Source organism: Mustelus asterias, chromosome 4 (assembly GCF_964213995.1).
Source record: "Mustelus asterias chromosome 4, sMusAst1.hap1.1, whole genome shotgun sequence".
NCBI lineage: Eukaryota > Metazoa > Chordata > Chondrichthyes > Carcharhiniformes > Triakidae > Mustelus > Mustelus asterias.
The window spans coordinates 30,749,758-30,772,108 of NC_135804.1; the positions used below are offsets into that span (position 1 = coordinate 30,749,758).

Sequence of the window (22,351 nt, forward strand, 5' to 3'; positions counted from 1 at the left end):
ACCTCTCAAGAACAAAGGAGGGGAATAATGCTTAGAATCCAAGGAAGTAGGTGAGATCCTAAATGAATACTTTGCATCAGTATTCACAAAGGAGAGGGACACGTTGATTGGTAGTGTCTCAGAGGGATGTGTAGACCCGTTAGAACAAATCTCAATTACAAGGGAGGAAGTGTTAGGTGTTTTAGGAAGCATTAAGGTAGATAAATCCCCAGGGCCAGATGGTATCTGTCCTAGATTTCTGAGAGAGTCAAGAGATGAAATTGCTGGGCCTCTAACAGAAATCTTTGTTTCTTCATTAGACACAGGTGAGGTCCCAGAGGATTGGAGGATAGCAAATGTGGTCCTGTTATTTAAGAAGGGTAGCAAGGATAACCCGGGTAATTATAGGCCAGTGAGCTTGACGTCCATGGTAGGGAAATTGTTGGAGAAGATTCTTAGAGATAGGATCTATACACATTTAGAACTGAATAATCTCATTAGACAACATGGTTTTGTACGAGGGAGGTGATGCCTCACAAATTTGGTTGAGTTTTTTGAGGAGGTGACAAAAATGATTGATGAGGGAAGGGCCGTAGATGTCGTCTACATGGATTTTAGTAAAGCATTTGACAAGGTCCCTCATGGCAGGCTGGTGCAAAAAGTTAAATCTCATGGGATCAAAGGTGAACTAGCTAGATGGGTACAGAACTGGCTTGGCCATAGAAGACAGAGGGTAGCAGTGGAGTGGTCTTTTTCTGATTGGAGGTCTGTGACTAGTGGTGTTCCGTACTGGGACCTCTGCTGTTTGTGATATATATAAATGATTTGGAAGACTATGTAGCTGGTTTGATTAGTAACTTTGCGGACGACACAAAGATTGCTGGAGTTGCGGATAGTGATGAACATTGTCAGAGAATACAGCAGGATATAGATAGGCTGGAAAATTGGGCGGAGAAATGGCAGATGGAAGTTAACACAGTAAGAGTTTTAACAACACCAGGTTAAAGTCCAACAGGTTTATTTGGTAGCAAATACCATTAGCTTTCGGAGCGCTGCTCCTTCATCAGATGGAGTGGAAATCTGCTCTCAAACAGGGCACAGAGACTCAAAATCAAGTTACAGAATACTGATTAGAATGCGAATCCCTACAGCCAACCAGGTCTTAAAGATACAGACAATGTGAGTGGAGGGAGCATTAAGCACAGGTTAAAGAGATGTGTATTGTCTCCAGACAGGACAGCCAGTGAAATTCTGCAAGTCCAGGAGGCAAGCTGTGGGGGTTACTGATAGTGTGACATAAATCCAACATCCCGATTTAGGCCATCCTCATGTGTGCGGAACTTGGCTATCAGTTTCTGCTCAGCGACTCTGCGCTGTTGTGTGTCGTGAAGGCCGCCTTGGAGAACGCTTACCCGAAGATCAGAGGCTGAATGCCGCGACCGTGATGAGATGGAAGTTAATCCAGATAACTGCGAAGTGATGCACTTTGGTAGATCTAATGCAGGGGGGAGCGATACAATAAATGGCAGAACCCTCAGGAGTATAGACACACAGAGGGATCTGGGTGTGCAAGTACACAGATCCTTAAAGGTGGCAGCACAGGTGGAAAAGGTGGTGAAGAAGGCATATGGCATGCTTGCCGTTATTGGACGGGGCATAGAGTATAAAAGTTGGCATATGATGTTGCAGTTATATAGAACATTGGTTAGGCCACATTTGGAATACTGCGTCCAGTTCTGGTCGCCACACTACCAGAAGGACGTGGAGGCTTTGGAGAGAGTGCAGAAAAGGTTTACCAGGATGTTGCCTGGTATGGAGGGTATTAGCTATGAGGAAAGATTGAGTAAACTAGGGTTGTTCTCCCTGGAAAGATTGAGGTTGAGGGGCGACCTAATAGAAGTTTATAAAATTATGAACGGCATAGATAGGGTGAACAGTTGGAAGCTTTTTCCCAGGTCAGAAATGACAAACACAAGGGGTCACAAGTTCAAGGTAAGGGGGGCAAGGTTCAATACAGATATGCGGGGAACGTATTTTACACAGAGGGTGGTGGGGACCTGGAATGCACTACCAGGCAAGGTGGTTGAGGCAGACACGCTAGGATCATTTAAGACTTATCTAGATAGCCACATGAACAGACTGGGAATAGAGGGATACAAACGGATGGTCTAGTTAGGAACACATGATCGGTGCAGGCTTGGAGGGCCAAAGGGCCTGTTCCTGTGCTGTATTGTTCTTTGTTCTTTGTTTTGTTCTTTGTCACCAGGAGTCAACTTTGTTAAGGTAAATTGTCCATTCCATGCTGCTTTTTTTTTAAAAGTTAAAGTGTCCATTTTCCTAATAAATTTTACAGGCATAGGATGTGACCGTCACACCATGTATACGTTAGAGATAAGAAACTAGAACGGCAACAGGATCTTGAGATACATTGAATAAATCACTAAAAGCAGCATCACAGTTAGTAAAGCAAGTTAAAGTTCTAACAAATCACTGGGATTTATTTCTAAATGTAAAGAATTCAAAAACATAAAGTTATATTAAATTTGCACAGGACCAGTTCACACTTAACAGTTCTGTGTACAGTTCTGATCTTTATACTATAAAAATAATAGCCAAGCATTAGCGAACATACAATAAAAATTTGCAAGGATGAAAGATTACTGCTATTGGGAATGATTGAGCAGGTTGGGACTTTTCAGAAGAGAGAAGAATTGGAGGAGATTGGACAGAAATTTTAAATTATGAATGGGTTGAGCAGGTAGATGTGGAGAGAATGTTTCCACTTGTGGGAGAACCAAAAATGGGAGGGGCCATGAATACAAAATAGTTTCTAAAAAACAGCAATAGAGAAATAAGTGGAAAATCCTTTACTAATGGTCAGAATGTTGATTCCTTGTTCGGCTACATTGTTAAAATGAACAATGGTCACCCACCAAAAGATGCACTGTACGGAAAGCTTGATGGTACCAATAGATCCCTTAGCTGACCAAAATCAGATAAAAGGATTCATGTACGTGGGGTACCCTTTCACGTCAGATTGATTTCAATACGATCAAGTGTAATATCAACATGCTGTACTTGGTTGAAGTCATTAGGTTACATTTTAGCTTCATTTGAGGCAATTTTTTAAAGTGGCATCTCGGCCTTGGAGGAGGAACTATGCCTACTCCAATCAGCTTGGATCATGTAGATCAAGCCCAAGACAGGAGGTGAGGGCCCTGTCTTGTCAGCTTGGATCGGGAATGTCTCAACTTGTTGAGACTCTGAATTGGACTTGATTTGATTGAACTGGAATAAAAACAAAAAGAAAGTGTAGTATTGATGTGCTGCACTTGTTTGAAGTCATGAGGTTATACTGAGGCTTCATTTGAAGCAATTTTTAAAAGTGGCATCTCGGCCTTTTGGCTAAGATGCAAATGACATCAGGCCTTGGAGGACGTGCAATGCCTGCTCCAATCAGCTTGGATCATGAAGATCAAGCCCAAGACAGGAAGTGAGAGCCCTGTCTTGTCAGGATCGGGAATGTCTGACTTGCTGAGACTTTGAATTGGATTTTGATTGGATAAATAAAAAACTGGGAACAGTGTGCACATGACCAAAGCACTTAACTGGAGCACAGAAATTTGAAGGAGCTACATCTTCAGATAGTCACACAAAAGTTCCACCATAGGAAGGACTATGTGGCAGTAGTCCCTGCATCAGCGAATGACAACCTACAATGCCTTGCTTTAACGCGACTGCTCTCTCACTTGAAGGCTCACAACAGTTGAGCAGATATACTTCATCAGCAATGATGCAAAGCCAAAGAGCGAAGAACTATTCTCCATGGACTGCATTTGCATAGAATCCCCACAGTGAAGAAGGAGGCCAGTTGGCCCACCAAGTCTGCACTGACTCTCCAACAGAGCATTTTATTCAGGCCTATTCCCTGTAACCCCACACATTTATGCCACAAATCCCCCTAATTTACACATCTTTGGACACTAAGGGGCAATTTAGCATAGCCAATCCGCCTAACCTGCACATCTTTGGACTGTGGGAGGAAACCGGAGCACCCAGAGGAACCCCACACAGACATGTGGAAAACGCGCAAGCTCCACACAGTCACCCAAAGCCAAAATCGAACCTGGTCCCTGGTACTTTGAGGCAGCAGTGCTAGCCATCATGACACCTGCAAGAGAAATAATTTGTATCATGGAACTCTTCCTCACTACCCCATTCTGCTGCAGAAATAATTCTGCTGTACTCTAGAGTATCTGCTGTAGTTTTGATTTGAGGTTGGAGACTCTGTGATAAGAACAAAGAGAACAAAGAACAGTACAGCACAGGAAACAGGCCCTTCGGCCCTCCAAGCCTGTGCCGCTCCTTGGTCCAACTAGACCAATCGTTTGTATCCCTCCATTCCCAGGCTGCTCATGTGACTATCCAGGTAGTTTGAGTATGTTAGATTTAAATGAGGCTGGAGGATTCACCTAGCTTTGATAGAGGGAGGAATCTCCGGGGTAACCCTCTCCATAAAAGTCAGTCCTGAAATTAGAAATTACCCAACTGGGAAAGGAACTAAGAAGCAGGTCATCGGGGGTAGAAAATAGCTTTAGACTGGTTCTGTGAGAATGAAGTGTCCATTTAAAGGAACAGCATAAAGTATAACTGTAGCAGAGGATTTATGGTCATTTTAGAAGTTAAATAGGGGAAACGTGTATATCAGGACAAATGCAAGAATGCCAAATTTCAACAAGCACAACATCTTATACTATAGGAGAAAAGGGTGCTGATTGGTTGGCAAGTCAACACTGATCGGCTGAAATATTGCGGTGAAGAACTATAGCCTGCCCAAGATGCTGGGAAGGTGTTGGGGTGAGGGTGCGGGTGGGGGCTGTTGGGTGGTGTCTTCAATATATTTCTTTTATTTGCAGGGAATGTTTCTCTGCATATAAATGTCACTTCTAGCAAGCATAAACGAGCCACATTACGAGCTTGACTCATTACCTTACATTGGCTGTTAGTGTTAGCACACTCAGGATTATTCAGCAAGTGCTGCCCAGTCACAAAATTACACCTTAAGGGAAGACATTTTGTTTTGCGTTTTACAAGCAAGGGCTGGTTGATTATGGTCTGTACTCTGCCTATTGTATACAACTGAAGGGGCAAGCTGTTTGGTTCGTTCATTAAATCTTTGGGATGTACAGCCTACAAACATGATGTTGCAGTATCACTGAAATTTATACATTAGCCACTCAACTGTGTAATAAGTAGAATGTCGTTTTGGGCTGATGCTGATATGGAGACCAGAAGTGCGCACAGTGCTCTAGGAGTGGTCTCACCAAAGTCCTGTGCAACTGTAGCAAGACTTTAATATTCTTGTACTTCAATCATGTTGTAATAAAGGTTGAGAATGATTTCCCTCCTAATTGCTTGCTGAACTATAGACCTCTCAAGCTCTCGGGTAATTCTGTAAGCAGCATCCTGTTAGTGGAAAATACCACTCATTTAGCCACTGCACAGTAACTGAGGAAGGATGTCCTTGCTATAGAGGGAGTACAGCGAAGGCATGTCTGTCATATGAGGAGAGACAAAGTCAGTTAGGATTATATTCACTGGAGTTTAGAAGAGTGAGAGGGGATCTCATAGAAACTTATAAAATTCTAACAGCGTTAGACAGGGTAGATTCAGAAAGAATGTTCCCAATGGTGGGGGGGGCGGGGGGGGGTCCAGAACTGGCGGTCATAGTTTGAGCATAAGGGTTAAACCTTTTAGAACTGAAGTGAGGAGAAATTTCTTCACCCAGAGGGTGGTGACTGTGTGGAACTCACTACCACAGAAAGTAGGTGAGGTCAAAATGTTGTCTGATTTCAAGAAGAAATTAGATATAGCTCCAGAGGCTAAAGGGATCAAGAGATATGGCGGGAAGGGGGATCATGATATTGAATTTGATGATCAGCCATGATCAAATGGCGGAGCAGGCTGGAAGAGTCAAATGGCCTACTCCTGCTTCTAGTTTCTAGCAGCATGAAATGACTTGCTTAACCTGTTGTTCAAATTTTTGAGATATCACGCCTTTCCAGGATCATTTCAGATGGACCAGGCACTTTTCAGCGCTGAAAGTGATGGCCTTTGGCCCACTTGCAATACACAGTGAATAATGATCTGATCAGGACAGTCATAGTCACACAATCTGAACTACAGACAACGGTATGTCTACTGTTAGATGGCAGCACTTGCTGAACAATCCTGAGTGCGGTACACTAACAACCAATTTAAGATAATCAGTCGAGCTCGTAAAGTGGCTCAATTATGCTTGCTAGAAGTGACATATACTCATACACAGAGACCCATTCTCTGTAAACAAAAGGAATATGTTCACACCTTGTGACTTATTGAATTACCTGGGAGCTTGAGGAGCCTATAGTGCATCAATTAATTAGGAGGGTTAACACCACATTAATCTTTATTACAAGGTGATTGCAGTATAAGAATACTTATTACAATTGCACAGGATTTTGATGAGAGTCCTGTGTGCAGTTTTGGTCTTTATATTTAAGGAAGGATAAACTTGCATTGGAAGCAATTCAGTGAAGGTTCACTAGACTGGTTCCTGGGATCAGAGAGTTGTCGTCTGGTCTAAGACTGTGTAATTTGGAACTTTAATGAAAGGTGATCTCACTGAAAGATAGAAGATTCTGAAGGGGTTTGACATGGTAGTTTCTGAGAAGTTGTTGCCCATGGCTGGGGAATCTAGAACACGGGGACACAATTCCAAGAGAAGAGGTTGATCATTAAGGACTGATGTAAGATGTGGAGAAATTTCTTCAGTCAGAAGGTTGCGAATCTTTGGGATTCTTGACTGCAGATACTCCATTGCTGAGTATACTTAAGGAAGAGATCGACAGATGTTTGGCCTTGGAGAGGCTGAAGATTGGTTGTGATTGTATTGAATGGTGGAGCTTGCTCAAGGGGCTGTATGGTCTACTCCTGCTCCTATTTTATATGTTGTTCTGTAGACTAAACTCTGACCATTGCTGCTGCAGCAAAAATGCTTGGTTGATTTTCCTACTTTCTATTTTTATTGCTCTGGATTTCAGTATGAGTTTTAAGAATGTTAAAGAAACGTCCTTGTGTTGGTACGGTATGGAAGATGCCAGCTTACCTATACTTACATAACTAAAATCTGTCTTCACCACAAAATGTCAAGACATCCTATTAAGAAAATATTTATTTTTTTCTTAAAGTTACTCTTTGTTGTCATTTTTCATTTCTATCACTAACACCCATCCAACAGCCACCTCCCCATTTGCTGACCCTCACCTTTCCAATTTTTGTCATCTCCTCCAGAATACAGATTCAAACTGGGCAAAACCCTATGGCCAATTTGACATTCTTGATATGGAAATTTGTCCATTGTGTTTTGCCAAAATATTTGATCAAGTGCAGGCATAATCTTTGATCCTCTCCTCATCTGATTCTGTATGCATGCAAATTTCAGCAATATCGAATGATAAGACAAGAATAAAAGCTGTTTCCTTTTCCTCTCTCAAGTAACACTGAGGTTATGCATATTGCTTCCTAGGCTGGCAATTCAGCAATAACTTAAGATCAAATATGGGCTCCTTCTGCTCTGTGCAACTTAGCACCACATCATGCAGTGCTTTTATCTACTAAACTTTCTAGGAAACTTTTTTTGACACTTGTGCACAGAGTAAATTGTCTGACGACCCTTTAATTATTTCTGTTTAGTTGCCGCAACTTTCGATAAAATTGTACTGCCAATATTGCACTACCACAATAGGATATGGCAAGGAGTATTCCAAAGCAGGCTGCTGCTGCATCAGACCCAGATAAATCACAGTTCATCCAGTTGAGACCATACCTTGCGTAAAGACGTTCCCTCTCCTTACAAACATCGGTGCTATTAACCTGGAGGATAAAATACAAATAAAGACCGACTGCTGCTGCATAACCCAAGAATGCTAATACATTGAAAATAACTTCAAATATCAGCCACTTCATCGACGATTTATGCAAAGGTTGAGCATTCTTAACCATAATGCCCAGAGTGATGGCAAACATGGCGATAGTCACTCCAATGCCAGTGTAGAGTTCAGGTGCTCGCATTAAAATAAACTCCCGATCAAGTTTCTGTGCTTGCTTCAGTTGATCCCCTTCTAGTGGAGAATAGTTGCTGTTGACGCTGAAGAAACTTGTTGCCAGTCCACCATTACTGCTGTATCCTGAGAGAATAATATATGATGCCACAACACACACCAACACCAGTAAATTTAACACGGCCTCCAGCATCTGAACTATACCTGACAAGAAAGGAATAATTGGTGAGTGATCAATTTGGATATAATTAATTATCTTTCAATTCCTATTTTGTTATACTCTTCTTCCTTTTGTAACCCACCGTTGAATGAAAGGATATTTGCCCCTCTTGTTCTTTTATTTGGCTAAGTGACCTTGTCATGGAGCACTAGTTACCTGAATTAGATTGGTCTGTCCATGTCTCAGTTGGTTTTCACAGTCCTGTTAAAGGTGATCGAAAAATAGACATAAACAGAACCAAACACTAAAGGATATTTTGTCTGGTCATAAATGAATATTGATTGTCTTAACTAATTTGAGGAAAAAAAGCAGGGATATGCCATCTCTTTAAAAATGGTTATGATCCTTGATATCCTCCTTTTATCACCTATTACAGATTTGACTCATTCATGTGTTTTATTGCCAGCTCATTCCACTGAAATCAAACAGAGTAGATAACTCCTTTTGGAGTACCAAATTTTATTATTAGCCCCAGACAAGCTGATCAATGTTAATTTTGAAGCAAAGGTAACAACATATTCACGTAAAATTAACTGAAGGAAAATGGTTTTTTTATTTATTTGTCGGACATGGGCTTCACCGGCTGGCCAGCATTTATTGCCCTTCCCTAGTTACCTGACGGCAGATTGCTGTGGCTCTGAAGTCACATGTTGGCCATCCCAGGTGAGGACGGCAGATTTTCTTCCCTGAGGGCCATTAGTGAACCAGATGGGTTTTTCCTGACAATTGCGTCATGGTCATCAGTAGATTCTTAATTCCAGACTTTTTTTGAATTCAAATTTCACCATGTGCCGTGGCGGGATTCGAACCCGGGTACCCAGAACATTAGCTGAGTTTCTGGATTAATAGTCCAGCAATAATACCACTAGGCCATTGCCTCCCCTTGATGTGCTTTTCTTTTGCAAGTCCTTTCAGAATCAGAATAATAGTGTTTCTTTTCGTAAATGGCAAAACACAGTTTTATTTCTAATGTTTTCTTGCCAAACTCTAGAAGTAATTTCTCACTGATGTTTCTGGGACAAGAGGGGAAATAGGTGGTGAATTTAGACAACACTTCTTGACAGGATGGTAATGTTCTTAATTCTCTTCAGCAAGCAACAATTAATGGTAGAACAACTGTTGATTTACAATTTAAGATTGATTTTTGTAACAAGAGATATTTTCTTTTTTTTTTTACACAGAGTGCCGACTGAGGAGAGAAAACCAGCAAGCAGCTCACAGGCTGCACAGTTGCCTTTCCTCGCCATACTGTGCGGCACTCGTGTGCAGAGAAAATCTGCAGACATGGCGCATGCCGTCACATGGGCCAGCAATCCTGATCGGAGCCCCGATCGCCAATAAGAAATGAACTCCACACACCCCACCTCCCCAATGGACACAGGGATCCCCTCCGCAAGGAGAGCCCCACCCACACAAAACAAGGGGGAGCCCCTCCTATATGCACAAGAACCACCCCCCCACATGCACAAGGAACCCCAGCCCTGAATAAGAGGAACCCCTCCCCACGGAGCGCCCCAGAAGGCCCCCATTCACACTGCCCTGGCATAGTGCCAGCAGCAGTGCTAGGGGGCAGTGCCAAGGTGCTGAGGTAGTGCCAGGGATACTGTCCATGCATGTCCCACTCCTCCTGGCGGCTATACTTACCTGTGCGCTTCAGCAGGTTCCTTTCGCCTGGTTCCCATATTTAAAAAACAATTGTAAACCTCACTGACATGATGTCATGCCTATGAAGGAGAATTTCTAATATGGGGACATGCCTTTTAATAAGATGTAATGAGATTTGTGACCTTTTGGGACAGGTCAGAGGTCAGACATGAAGATCTGAGGAAGTGAAAAGTCAGGCTTCACTTTACCTCCAACTCTGTAGATCCTGGAGGTGAAATGAAATGCTCAAACCCAGTCCTCCCCTGCATTTAGAATGTGTTCACAATTTTATGCTTTGACACAAATTCTTGCAAACTAAAGTGAAAACTTTCTTTTGTTTTGAATGCCAACAGGAGACAAACACTGGTGGCAGAATACGACTCCCTCCAAAAATTTACTGGAACATGAGGTTCGTCGCTTCTCCACCACTCTGTAAAAGATCAGAGAGTGGGTATTGGATGTCAATCTTTTACCTTTGAGTTTGACACGTGTGGAATTTGACTCAGTGGGAGAATTCTAACAACAATCTATTTTCTATGTTTCTATACTAGATATAGCTCTTGGGGCTAAATGGGGGAAAGATGGGATTAGGATATTGAATTTGATGATCAGCCACGATCAGAATGATTGGCAGAGTAGGCTCGAAGGGCTGAATGGCCTACTCCTGCTTCTATTTTCTATGTCTATTCATGCACAGGATACATTTGAACACACAGGGCAGGATTTTATGGTCTCGTTCGAGCAAGACCGGAAATTCCCGCCCAAGGTCAACGGACATTTCCATTGTCCAACTCTCACCTGCTCCAATTCCGTGGCGGGCGAGGCAGTAGAATTCTGGTGAAAATGTCTACATTCAGGCTGTATATAACCAGTATTTCTGAATAATGAAATGTAGCAACATGCAGTGGCTAGAGGCACGGGCGAGGCTCCATCTCTCTTCCTTATGTTTAGGATTATGGAGAATTTTTTCAATGGAATATATTCCTCTCCTTCTAAACAATATTGCAAAACATCCTGTCAAGTATTCAAATGTGTCAATTTGGCAATGTTCATATAGTATCTGAGTGAGTACCATGGTGCTACTGTAATAAATCCAGACATGTTTGCCCTGTTAAGGCGGCTAGCAGGTAAAGAGAATACCACCAAGCATCCACATCAGTAAGGCAACAGCAACCCATCCTATATTGGTTACAAGTCTTTAATATACAGCAGTCTTGAATGGAAAGATCTGAAAATGTATTTGATCCTCCAGGGTACCAGTCACTTTCTCCAACTGGAAAGGCCCGGTGGCACAGTGGTTAGCACTGCTGCCTTACAGTGCCAGGAACCCAGGTCTGATTCCCGGCTTGAGTCACTGTCTGTGCAGAGTCTGCACGTTCTCCCCGTGCCTGCGTGGGTTCCCTCCGGGTGCTCCGGTTCCTCCCACAGTCTGAAAGACGTGCTGGTAAACTGCATTGGCCACACTAAATTCTCCCTCAGTGTACCCGAACAGGCGCCGGAGTGTTGGCAACTAGGGGATTTTCACAGTAGCTTCATTGCAGTGTTAATTGTGACACTAATAAATAAACTTTTCAGAATAAATTAGAGAGCAAGTTATCCCTGAGCCACTCTCAGAGCTGTTTGCTGTTATACAAAGGGATTACCAGCTGTCTGTGTTTCAGTGTTTGTCCCGTTATCAAATAAATTTTGCATGGAATGTGAAAATCTGAAATGTAAGAAAGCTACTAAAGTTTTCAAAATGAGATTTCAGAATGATTTATTAGCATATATCTGAAGCTGCTACAATTTTGCTTTACTTTTTGACACCACTATTAGTTCCATGCAATTTGGTTCTGTTCTGCTATCGTCTCTATTAACGTGAATGAGTATATAGTTGTATATAGTTTAAATAAGACATTGTTTTTAATTTTAGTAATCAACTAAATTGATATAAAAATACTGTTCACAAATACATTATATAAAAGCATAGAAAAGCTGAATTTACATTACAAGCTCAAAATGCAATTCTTCAAAGAGGTGGAATATTCCCAACATATATTTACAATTTTTGACTCAAATTTTGGATTTGTTCAGAATTTTAATTTGTAATGCATTAAATTTTGATGCTTTTTGGCCCTAATAAAAACCTATAAAAGCCAAGCCCTAAGAAACAATAGAAAGTCCACAACTCCACAATTCTTTTAAGACCATTTCTACTTGCTTTCCTGACATGATATTCTTAGTATCTCAGTTCTATTCACCGTAATTCACAACTGTGTGTTACAAGCATGTGAAGTTTCATTTGTTAGATAAAAGAGAATAGAGCAAACTGCTGATTCCTTACTTATATATCAGCGACTTGTGGATGAATATGGAGATGAATTAAACAATTGTAGTTTCGATGTAGACTTCTTCTCTCCTACTCTTTAGTCTTCTAACCTTTCGAAAAGCCAGAATTGCTGCAACTGCGTTGAGCAAGTATACTATGATAGCAAGGCAGGCACACAGACCACCAACAATGTCAGCACCATGCAGACTACAGGTAAACCCATCGTACCCTTTACTTTTGTACATTCCCTCTCTCTCTTTACATATTTCTGAATTGTAGCTCTTAATCAGGTACTGAAAATAAAAATAAACAGCGGGAATATAGGCAAGCCCTATTGCTATATCCAGAGCACATTCAATTATTAGTAAGAAGGGAAATCGGCAAAGTATCCGAGCCAGGCCTAAAACCAGCATAAGGCATGCAAAGGACATCAACGCCCCACTATAAGCCATTACGGCAATGATTGTAGGCAACTTTAGCTGGTAAAATGCAACATCCAATTCCTTAACCTTTTCAGCCTCTGCTCCTTGAAATCCACTATAGGCTGATCCAAATGTGTAGTAGTAGAGACTTCCCAGGCTGGAGAGATCTGTGTAGCCCCCAGTGCCACTGTAGGAGATTGCCCCACATATCAGAATTAATAGATTCAGAAGCACCTCCACCAACTGACAGAGACCTGCAACAAAACAACCAAAACACAACCAACTATTAACAACTCATCACCAAGATACAAGCCATTAAACTATTTCACCTGTAGGAATAACTTTGGCCAGCTTGAAAAAAATACTATAGACAAAAGTTTCCAATGCTGGAGGATCTGTTTGCCAATTCAATTATCCTGCTTCAAGACCAAATGTGCATCATCCATATAAAGTACAATAATGTACACATGGAGCAGAACGAGAGTGTCTTACCACATTTTTAAAAAAAAGTTTATTTATTAGTCACAAGCCAGACTTATATTAACACTGCAATGAAGTTCTTGTGAAATTCCCCTAGTTGCCACAGTCCGGCACCTGTTCAGGTCAATGAACCTAACCAGCACGTTGTTCAGAATGTGGGAGGAAACCGGAGCATGGAAGAAACCCACACAGAAACGGGGAGAACGAGCTGTGAGAGTGGGGTGGGTTCTATGAGTGTTTCAAGCCACCAGAGAGAACATCGAGGGGCAGCACAGTTCCAACAGTGGCTTCAAGCAACCTGAGGCTTGGGCCAACTAGCTCAATATGGGACAATCCTCTAAAAGCTGGGACAGTTGGTCACCCTGTTTTTGACTGACTTGCTGAGTGTTTCCAGCATTCTCATTTTTTTCAACCTCTTTGCAAAGGGTGTTTGGGGAATAACAGAAAAAGAGTGTGGCCAATACACTCTCCCAGACCAGTGTATCTTTCTCTGTAGTCCGAGTATGTTCATTGTGCACAAAACTGCCTTACTGTTGCTCACCTTTAACAGGTTCTGCATAACAGGAAGAAAACAATACAGTGCTAGTGCTGTAATGCAAGATGATTACGTGGCTGGTACACACAACCAGTTAAACCAGAAATGCTGCATTCTTTCTGGCCCTGCTGATTTGCTCTGACTCAATGCAGCAACTAAGAGCAAACAGAGTTTCGCATATCTCTGTGGTTCAAAATCATTGCATTATACATTCCGATTCAATGTTGCTGCTATTTGAGCAGTTTCAGTTTGAACTCCAAAGCAAGCTTTTTATATTTAGAATGCATCTCTCTCTGTTAATTTGACATCCAATTAGCTTTGGGAGCATTACATGAAAATCATAACACAAATCTTCAAGGGGGAAACTGATTCACTTTTGTCATAATATGCAATAAGAATTTGAAATTTAGAATGCATCCTTTTGTGTTCACTGTGAGTGCAATGTCACTCCTGTATATTTATTGAAGTAAGAAGTCTCACAACACCAGGTTAAAGTCCAACAGGTTTATTTGGTAGCAAATACCATAAGCTTTCGGAGCACAGCTCCTTCGTCAGATGGAGTGGATAACAGATATCCACTCCATCTGACGAAGGAGCTGTGCTCCGAAAGCTTATGGTATTTGCTACCAAATAAACCTGTTGGACTTTAACCTGGTGTTGTGAGACTTCTTACTGTGCTTACCCCAGTCCAACGCCGGCATCTCCACATCATATTTATTGAAGAGCAGCAGAGTTTTATTCAAATGTCTTAGACAACATTTCATTCCTCAACAAACATTATCAAACAAATTCAGACTAGCTTGTCATTTTTGATTTTCTTTTCTGCAGGTTTTGTTTTGTTCCTGTAAAAATCATGCAAAAAGTCATGTCTAAGATGGGTCTTACTGAAGGGTCTTGTACGGGGACTGGCTATACTGCTCTAAGTACACAAATGGGGAGGTTTTATCTGCAGAGAGATTAAACAAAATATTTCAGGTACATTATGAGTGAAAGGAAGGTATTAAAGGCTGGTTCAACTGGAATGGAAATGTGATGCCGGTCATGGAGAGGTCAGTTACACATTTACACAAGCTCAAAACTGAAGATGGGCAGAAAGAGCAATGAAGTAAAGCAATTAAATTTTTATAATTTAGTTCAACAATGTCATTTTTGGACACTGTTTCTGTATGCAGCTAAACCAAATTATCACATTACAACAATACTTCAAAAGTCTATTCTGCACTTTGAGACATCCTGCAGTTATGAACGATGTTATATAAATGTAATTTTATTCTTTCTCTTGAAATACACAGAGGTCTCCACAGATAACTTTGTTTAATCAGTAGGTTATGTAAAACTGTTAGCTTTTTATAAGTTTAAAGTTTATTTATCAGTGTCACAAGCAGGCTTACATTAAAACTGTGATGAAGTTACTGTGAAAATCCCCTCGTCGCCACACTCACTGTGTTCAGGCACACTGAGGGAGAATTTAGCATGGCCAATGCACCTAACCAGCACATCTTTCGGATGTTAGATTTGAATAAAAGCTTTACATGAATTCCTAATTTAATTTTCTGTTAGAACTGATGATTATATTAACCAAGAACTTGCAGCTATATTGTATCTTTCTCATTCTCATGTCATCCAAAGTGCTTTATCATAACTGGATTACCTTTCAATTGTAAACTGGTGTCTTATAGGCAACTGAGCAAGCCAATTCGTGCACAGTAAGATCTTACAAATGACAAGCTATTCTGATATTTGGGGAATGAAATGTTGTCCAGGACATTAAACAAAATTTATCCGCTCTTCTTTAGTAAATGCCATGGGAAGATTTAAGTTTTCTTGGAACAACAGTCTTACGTCCAAAAATGGAAACTTCAACAATACACATTATGGAACTGCCAGCTAAGGGCATATGCTCAGACTCACATCCATCTGCCTCAGCATAAAGAGTTGTACTCTGAACCTAGCTGATACTTACTTCAGAGCCAAGGTAAAATAACCATTCTCAACACTTTTGAGAATTGTTATGAGCAGAAATTTTAACTTATCTGTTAGGAATTGTTTAGGATCAGTATTGTAGCTTGCCTGTCTCTAAGCTAAAAATGCAAAGTGCAAAACAATTAAGTAAACCGCTGAATCTACAAGAACCAAAATACTGCAATGTTACAAATAATTTGAGGATTCTTAATTGTATTATACTGAATAATAAGTAGGCACTCTTCTCCAGAAACAGAACTATGTTAAATATCATCAGTAATATAATTTGTTTACTCTACAAACTTCTGAAAATAATTGCCAGATTTATTTTCCAAGTAGAATTTCAATGTATGGGATTCACTGTTTTATTCACTCTCAAGGAGGCAAAGGCAGAAAAACAAATGTTACAGTCAAGATTTTACTGGTCGCTTTGTGACGGGATAGGAGCCACATCAGGAGAGCTCCTGACTCCTGGTGAGGGGGGGTGTTGGGAAGGTAGCCAGCTGCCTTCTAGTGGCAAAGACCCTCCTAGTGGCAAAAAGCCATCATCTCAGCCCCGACATCTCCACTGGAAGGGTTTTCCCCCTGAAACCTTCTTGGTCCCTAGCACTGGAGTAAGTGTTTCTACCTCCCTTGCAAATGTGTATCAAAACGTGCCCTCACATTCCTTTAGCAGTCTCAGCAGCGACGACTTCTCACAATGGCACTGCTGAGGCTGTAGAGCTATCAGCCCTCTAATTAGTCCAGTGGCGTGGAGAGCCAGCTTGCTGTCCTGAATTGGATAGCGGACCTGGCGCAGCCTCTTATTGTCCACTGCCATGGTCACACTAGCCATCCACCATGGCTTGGGGGCCCAGATGGCACTGACATTGGGACTCACACCATAAGGGAAAGTTCCGGCCTACATGTCAGTCTACAAACCTTCGAGTAAAGTATCATCGACCTCAAATGTTAACTCTGTTTTTCTCTCCACACATGTTATGAGGGGTGACTTGATTGAAATATATAAGATTGTGAATGGTCTTGGCAATGCAGAAATGACGTTTCCCCTTGTGGGCGAGTCCAGAACAAAGGAGCACTACTTTAAAACTAGGACAGAGATGAGGAGAGTTTATTTTCTCTCAGAGGGTGATGCAACTTTGAAACTCTCTATCTCAGAAGGTGGTGGAGGCATGGTCATTAAATATCTTTAATGTGGAGGTGGATAGATTATCAGGGTTGGATGGAAATGTGGAATTAGAAATACAAACAGTTCTATCGGGAAAGGGACCTAAGAGACTGAGTGGCCTATTTCTGCTCTTATTTCGTATGTTGTCTGACCTGCTGAGTATTTATAACATTTTGTTTTTATTTTCAATTGCCAGCATCTGCAGTTTTTTGTTTAGGTACAGACATTTTATATTTATTATAATAAATCTGATCTTGCCATCTTACCTCGATTTGTACAGAGGTAACGACAGCTGTAGCAATTTAGGATTCCTCCTGAATCTTCTGGCTCCACGTATTGCATCTCAGAACTTTTATCTTCGGTTATTACATATTCTGGTGGTGCAGTTTCAGCATAACTATTTAAAAAGTGGAATAAATGTTTTGTTATATTGCACCCTGAGAAATCTCTCTCTTCCAGATAAATTATGCTGAGGTTTGACCATATTTAGATTTTAAATGAATTAGTTTGAAACGACTAGAATTTAGTTTTGTCCTTAAGAGATTAAAATTTTTCCATTTAATTAACAGAAGCCAAATCCTTGTAAATAGTATAATTTTGGCATCACTTTCACATCAGTACCCACCTCTCGGCTCCAAGGATCTGCCTAACACAAGCTGAGAACAACTCCCTCCCAGTATATTTTTGTTCCCAACCACAACATTTGAGGGAAAATACTAATTTAATGCTGACTCTTACATGGACTTGTGCTGACCTGAATTAGCTGCAGACCGATTTAATTCAGTGGTCTTTGGACTTTTAGTGATCAAAAAACTTTTCCCACCGCCATGCTGTCATAGAATGATAGAATCCCTATAGTGCAAAAGGAGGCCATTTCGCCCATCAAGCCTGCACCAACAATGATCCCACCCAGGTCCTATCCCCGTAACCTCATGTATTTACCCTGCTAGTCCCCCTGACACTAACAGACAATTTTGTATGGCCAATCCACCTAGCCCGCACATCTTTGGACTGTGGGAGGAAACCGGAGGAAACCCACGCAGACACGGGGAGAACATGTAAACTCCATACAGACAGTGACCCAAGCCAGGAATCGAACCCGTGTCCCTAGCGCTATGAGGCAGCAGTGCTAATCACTGTGCCACCATGAACCCCTGAGCTGCATGTAAAAGTTTTATTCCCATTCCTCTGCACCTGTAAGAAATGCAGAGATAAATCCACCAGGGACAAATGTTATCGGTCTGAGCCAGATGGATCAGAAAGGACTAAAGTTTGATTCTTGGATTGTATTGATTGTACTGAGTGGCAACGGAAGATGAGCTACATTTGGCCACAGCTAGGCTGAGCACTGAACAGCTACTCCTATAGGGAATAGCTGTCTGTGAGTGCCAACTAAAAACAGAATTAATTCCACTTGAGAGTCCTACATTATGAAATGCACTTTGCTGAACACTAACAGACGCAATTTTCATTACAAAAACAGAAAATGCTGGAAAATCTCAGCAGTTCTGACAGCATCTGTGGAGAGAGAATAGAGCCAACATTTTGAGTCCAGATGACCCTTTGTCAGAGCTGCTCTGACGAAGGGTCATCTAGACTCGAAACGTTGCCTCTATTCTCTCTCCACAGATGTTGTCAGACCTGCTGAAATTTTCCAGCATTTTCAGCTTTTGTTTTAGATTCCAGCATCTGCAGTATTTTGCTTTTATCTTGCCAATTTTCATTACTCATTATTTTTCTCCACACATTCCCATCTTACTTGTTATGTCTGTGGGAAATTCTCTCATTATGTGGTAACGAACTTTCTTTTTCATTTCTGTAATTCTGCTGATTAGTGCGTGTTGAATTTTCATCAGTGTGGGAATGATGTTTTCTTTCTCGGTGGTAGTGATGGTCTCGATTCTCCCTTTTATGGTATTCCCTCTCTCTCCTATCTCGATCCTCTCTTGTGTGATCCCCTCTGTGGCCACCACTAGCATGAGATCTTCTCTCTTCTGATCTTTCCTTTCTCCCATCTCTGTCGCGATCCCGGTTTTGTTTAGAGTAATCCCTTTCTCTGTGGTTTCTGCTGTCACCATCCTGATTCCTGCTCGGATAGGTACGCTCATTGTGACGATGGTGATCACGCTGGCGCTCCTTGTTGGGATGATCTCTCTCACCTCTTGTTAAATTTTTCTCAGTCCTACTTTCCGGGTAGCTTGTTGGCTGGGGCATCTTCTTTTAGAAAAAACAAATGTTCTGCAATTTGTTTTAAAAATTAATTCATGAGCGTGCCATTTCTAGGAAGGGCATTTACCACGCCAACGCTGAGGGAGTTGCGACTGAAGAGCAACTGATAGTTCTTGAAGATTTCTAAAATAACAGCAGCAAGACTGGAGGTCAGCTTCATGCAAAATGTCTGGAAGAATATCTGAAAGAAAATAAAACCCAAAATCTGGTTAGATCCTTAAAGTTAGTTCATAATTCTGTAACAATTAACAAATCCATAAAGAAGTTTCAGGTTCTGAACAGTTTAACCAAGTTATTCCAGTTTCTACTGTTTACATGGTTGCCCCAGAATATCATCAATGTGTATTACTTTCAACAGTTAACCCAACAATGCAGTTGAGAGATTAAAATGAGGCTCTATTTTGGGATGGAAACTTATCTGGCATCAGCATCTTCTGTTAATTTTCAATGATTGTTCTATCAAGAAATGATCATTATATCAGTCTTACTAAAGATTTCAGTTGATATGTTCTTGCCAATTTAAATTATAAATATATAGAATTTGCTTTTTTAAGTACCCTAACAACTGCATAGCCTGGAGACAACACTACCAAAGAAAAACAGGAGCAATGTTTCATCTATTTATCCAGTGGCTACAAACACAAAGCTGTGTTGCCTGAGTACTGATCTGTTACAGACATGCTATCTTATAAATTGGATCATGCTGTGTAGTTTTACATGTTGTTACTTTCCTCTTTATTCCATGTGCAGTAACTTTTCTTACATGTCTGCTGTGCAGCAATGTATCAAATGTCTTTTGGAAACCCATGTACACCACATCACATTAACCCTGTCTGTTACCTCTCCACATGTTAGTTAAACATGATTTCCCCTGAAGAAATCCAGGCTGGCTTTGCTTCATCAACCCACATTTGTCCACGACTATTACTTTTGTCCTAATTATTGTTTCTAGAAGATACCCCACCATCAAAGTTAAACTGACTGGCCTGCAGTTGCTGGGTTTATCTTTACACTCTTTTCTGAACAAAGTGGCAGCAGGGTGGTTAGCACTGCTGCCTCACAGCGTCAGGGACAAGGGTTCAATTCCAACCTCGGGTCACTGTGTGGAGTTTACACATTCTCCCAGTGTCTGCATGGGTTTTTTTCCGGGTGCTCTGATTTCCTCCCACACTCCAAAGATGTGCAGGCTAGGTGGATTGGCCATGATAAATTGTCCTGTAGTGTCCCAAGATGTATTGGTGAGATGGATTAGCCATGATAAACGTGTGGGGTTATGGGGAGAGGGTCTGGGTAAGATGCTCTGTCTGAAAGTTGATGCAGACCCGATGGACTGAATGGCCTCCATCTGGACTGTAGGGCTTCTATAATCTAATGCTTGCAATTCTCCAGTCCTCTGGCACCACCCGAGCCCAAGGGAGATTGAAAAATGATGAGGGTTACCTCTGTAATCTCTACTCTCTCTTCCCTCATTACCCTTGGATGTATCTCATCCAGTGCTGGTGCCTTATCAATTTTAAGTACAGAATATCTCATCTGAAAGATATCATCTCTAAGATGTAGCAGCCCTTCAAAGGAATGTCAGCTGAGATGTTTGTGCTCATGTCTCTGGAATAGGGCTTAACTCACAACCCTCCCACTCAGAGGCAAGAGTGCTACCAGCTGAGACAAAGGTGGTGTTGAAGTGCAGTTTGCATAATGCCTGATTCAGTGACTAGTGTCAAAATCTGCACATAACATATTCATACTGAGAGTGTTACAGGCTGCTCAGAATACACTTCATGGTTACATAGGAAATAAGAGTCATAGTTCTATAAGAAAAAGGGAATAAACCACACTGTCCCTCCAACCTGCTCATTCTGGCTCATCTATGGCCTCAACTCCATTTTCCTGCCGCCCTCCATAACCCTGGTTCCTTGAGACACCAAGGGCAGGATTTTCTGATCTGGTCCGTATCAGCCCCGCTGCCAGCGAGAATGGAGAATTTGGTGCTCAGCCAAAACTCCATTCACTTCAGCGGCACCGGAGAATCCCAGCCGCAGACAACATGGATGGTTTTTGGTGCAAAAATCTTATCTCGCTTTTAAACAGTGGGATGTCCACAGCTCTCTGGGGTGAAGAATTGCAAGGATTGGTTAACTCTCACAGACTGAAGGTTTGTGCTATCTATTGATCTTTCATTCTCCATCAGATCAAGGAGTTAAACGAAATTTACTTTTTATGGAGACGAGGCTGTTAAATGTTTATTTTAGTTAACAAAAGTCTGAGGTCATGTACCAACCGACTCAAGAACAGCTTCTTCCCTGCTGCCATCAGACTTTTGAATGGACCTACCTTATATTAAGGTGATCTTTCTCTACACCCTAGCTATGACTGGACCCTCTCCTTTCCTTCTCTATGAACGGTATGCTTTGTCTGTATAGCGAGCAAGAAATAATACTTTCCACTGTACACTAATACATGTAACAATAATAAATCAAATCAAAAAATTAAAAAGTATCAATTGCGACATTAACGAATGTTAAAAGGCTGTTCGTTGTCACTGGTGTTTCTTTCAAGGATCTAGCAACGAGCAGAAAGTTGTGGTTTTCTATCTGTATTAGATACTAAGAATAAAAAGTTATTGTCTTTTGTTTCCAGTTAGTGCTCACTGTCTCACCTGGACAATCTCCTGCTCAAACAAGCCTCAGTAGCCGGATATTTTGGGGGGCATCAGACTGTAGAAATCCTCTCCGGTGAGAACTGACGATTCTGGGGGAAATGTTGACCGCGCCAAATGGTTGGAAATCTGACACCCAAGCACCTGACCGAAACCCAATCCTGAGCCAAAACTTCCCCCAACCACAAAAAGTTTCCTTCGCCGTGCCCCCCCCCCCCCCGCTGAGCTCTCGGCTAACAGCAACTAGACCAGTTAGTGTAAGAAACACAGTGCAGCCTGCAATCACACAGGATCAGCCACTCACTGCGGAATCTAGTCTGCGGGGGAAAGTTTATAAAGACTGCACTTCATAAATAAATCCTGCCTTTAACGAAACCTGTACAAAAGCCTTTACCTTCCTGCGGATCACGTCTGCTCATCTCCCAGCGCTCCTCCCAACCTGTAGACACGACCTCACCCGAAAGAAACTTCCACACTGTGAAACTTCCATTCCCTATGACTACACTGCAGCGTTTACATTCTCGTCTTTATTTAGACATGTGGGAGATTTACTCGACTGATAAATACGTTTTGTTTCCGTGAATCAAAAGGGTAACATGTAAGTCAGTAACGACCAGACTCAGAAAGCCTAGTTCCCGTCATCAAC

The 22,351-nt window shown here is 41.6% G+C and overlaps 1 protein-coding gene across 6 annotated transcripts; it reads right to left on the minus strand.

The window, feature by feature from the left end:
* Positions 1 to 6,993: 6,993 nt before the first annotated feature.
* LOC144492588 (MARVEL domain-containing protein 3-like) lies at positions 6,994 to 22,351 on the minus strand. 6 transcript variants are annotated; one of them, XM_078210764.1, is made up of 4 exons: positions 22,100 to 22,337; positions 18,580 to 19,218; positions 17,087 to 17,217; positions 6,994 to 8,285 (listed from the first exon to the last, which is right to left on the minus strand). In XM_078210764.1, exons 2-4 carry the CDS (start codon positions 19,032 to 19,034, stop codon positions 7,696 to 7,698), a joined length of 1,176 nt encoding a protein of 391 aa, XP_078066890.1. In that variant the 5' UTR covers positions 19,035 to 19,218; positions 22,100 to 22,337; the 3' UTR covers positions 6,994 to 7,695. The 6 variants fall into 6 exon arrangements, with proteins under 6 accessions (XP_078066890.1, XP_078066888.1, XP_078066884.1 ...); XM_078210762.1 differs by lacking the exon at positions 6,994 to 8,285 and adding an exon at positions 11,636 to 12,929 and having other exon boundaries at positions 18,580 to 19,230; positions 22,100 to 22,351; XM_078210758.1 differs by lacking the exon at positions 6,994 to 8,285 and adding an exon at positions 11,636 to 12,929.

Excerpts from the sequence above, each read along its gene's own strand:
- LOC144492588 (XM_078210762.1), bottom strand. The coding sequence starts at position 19,034 with ATGCCCCAGCCAACAAGCTACCCGGAAAGTAGGACTGAGAAAAATTTA. Across the intron at positions 17,218-18,579 it reads ATTTCCCACAGACATAACAA|TTATGCTGAAACTGCACCAC; the intron begins GTAAGATGGGAA and ends CTTTTTAAATAG. Across the intron at positions 12,930-17,086 it reads TTACCTCTGTACAAATCGAG|GTCTCTGTCAGTTGGTGGAG; the intron begins GTAAGATGGCAA and ends GTTTTGTTGCAG.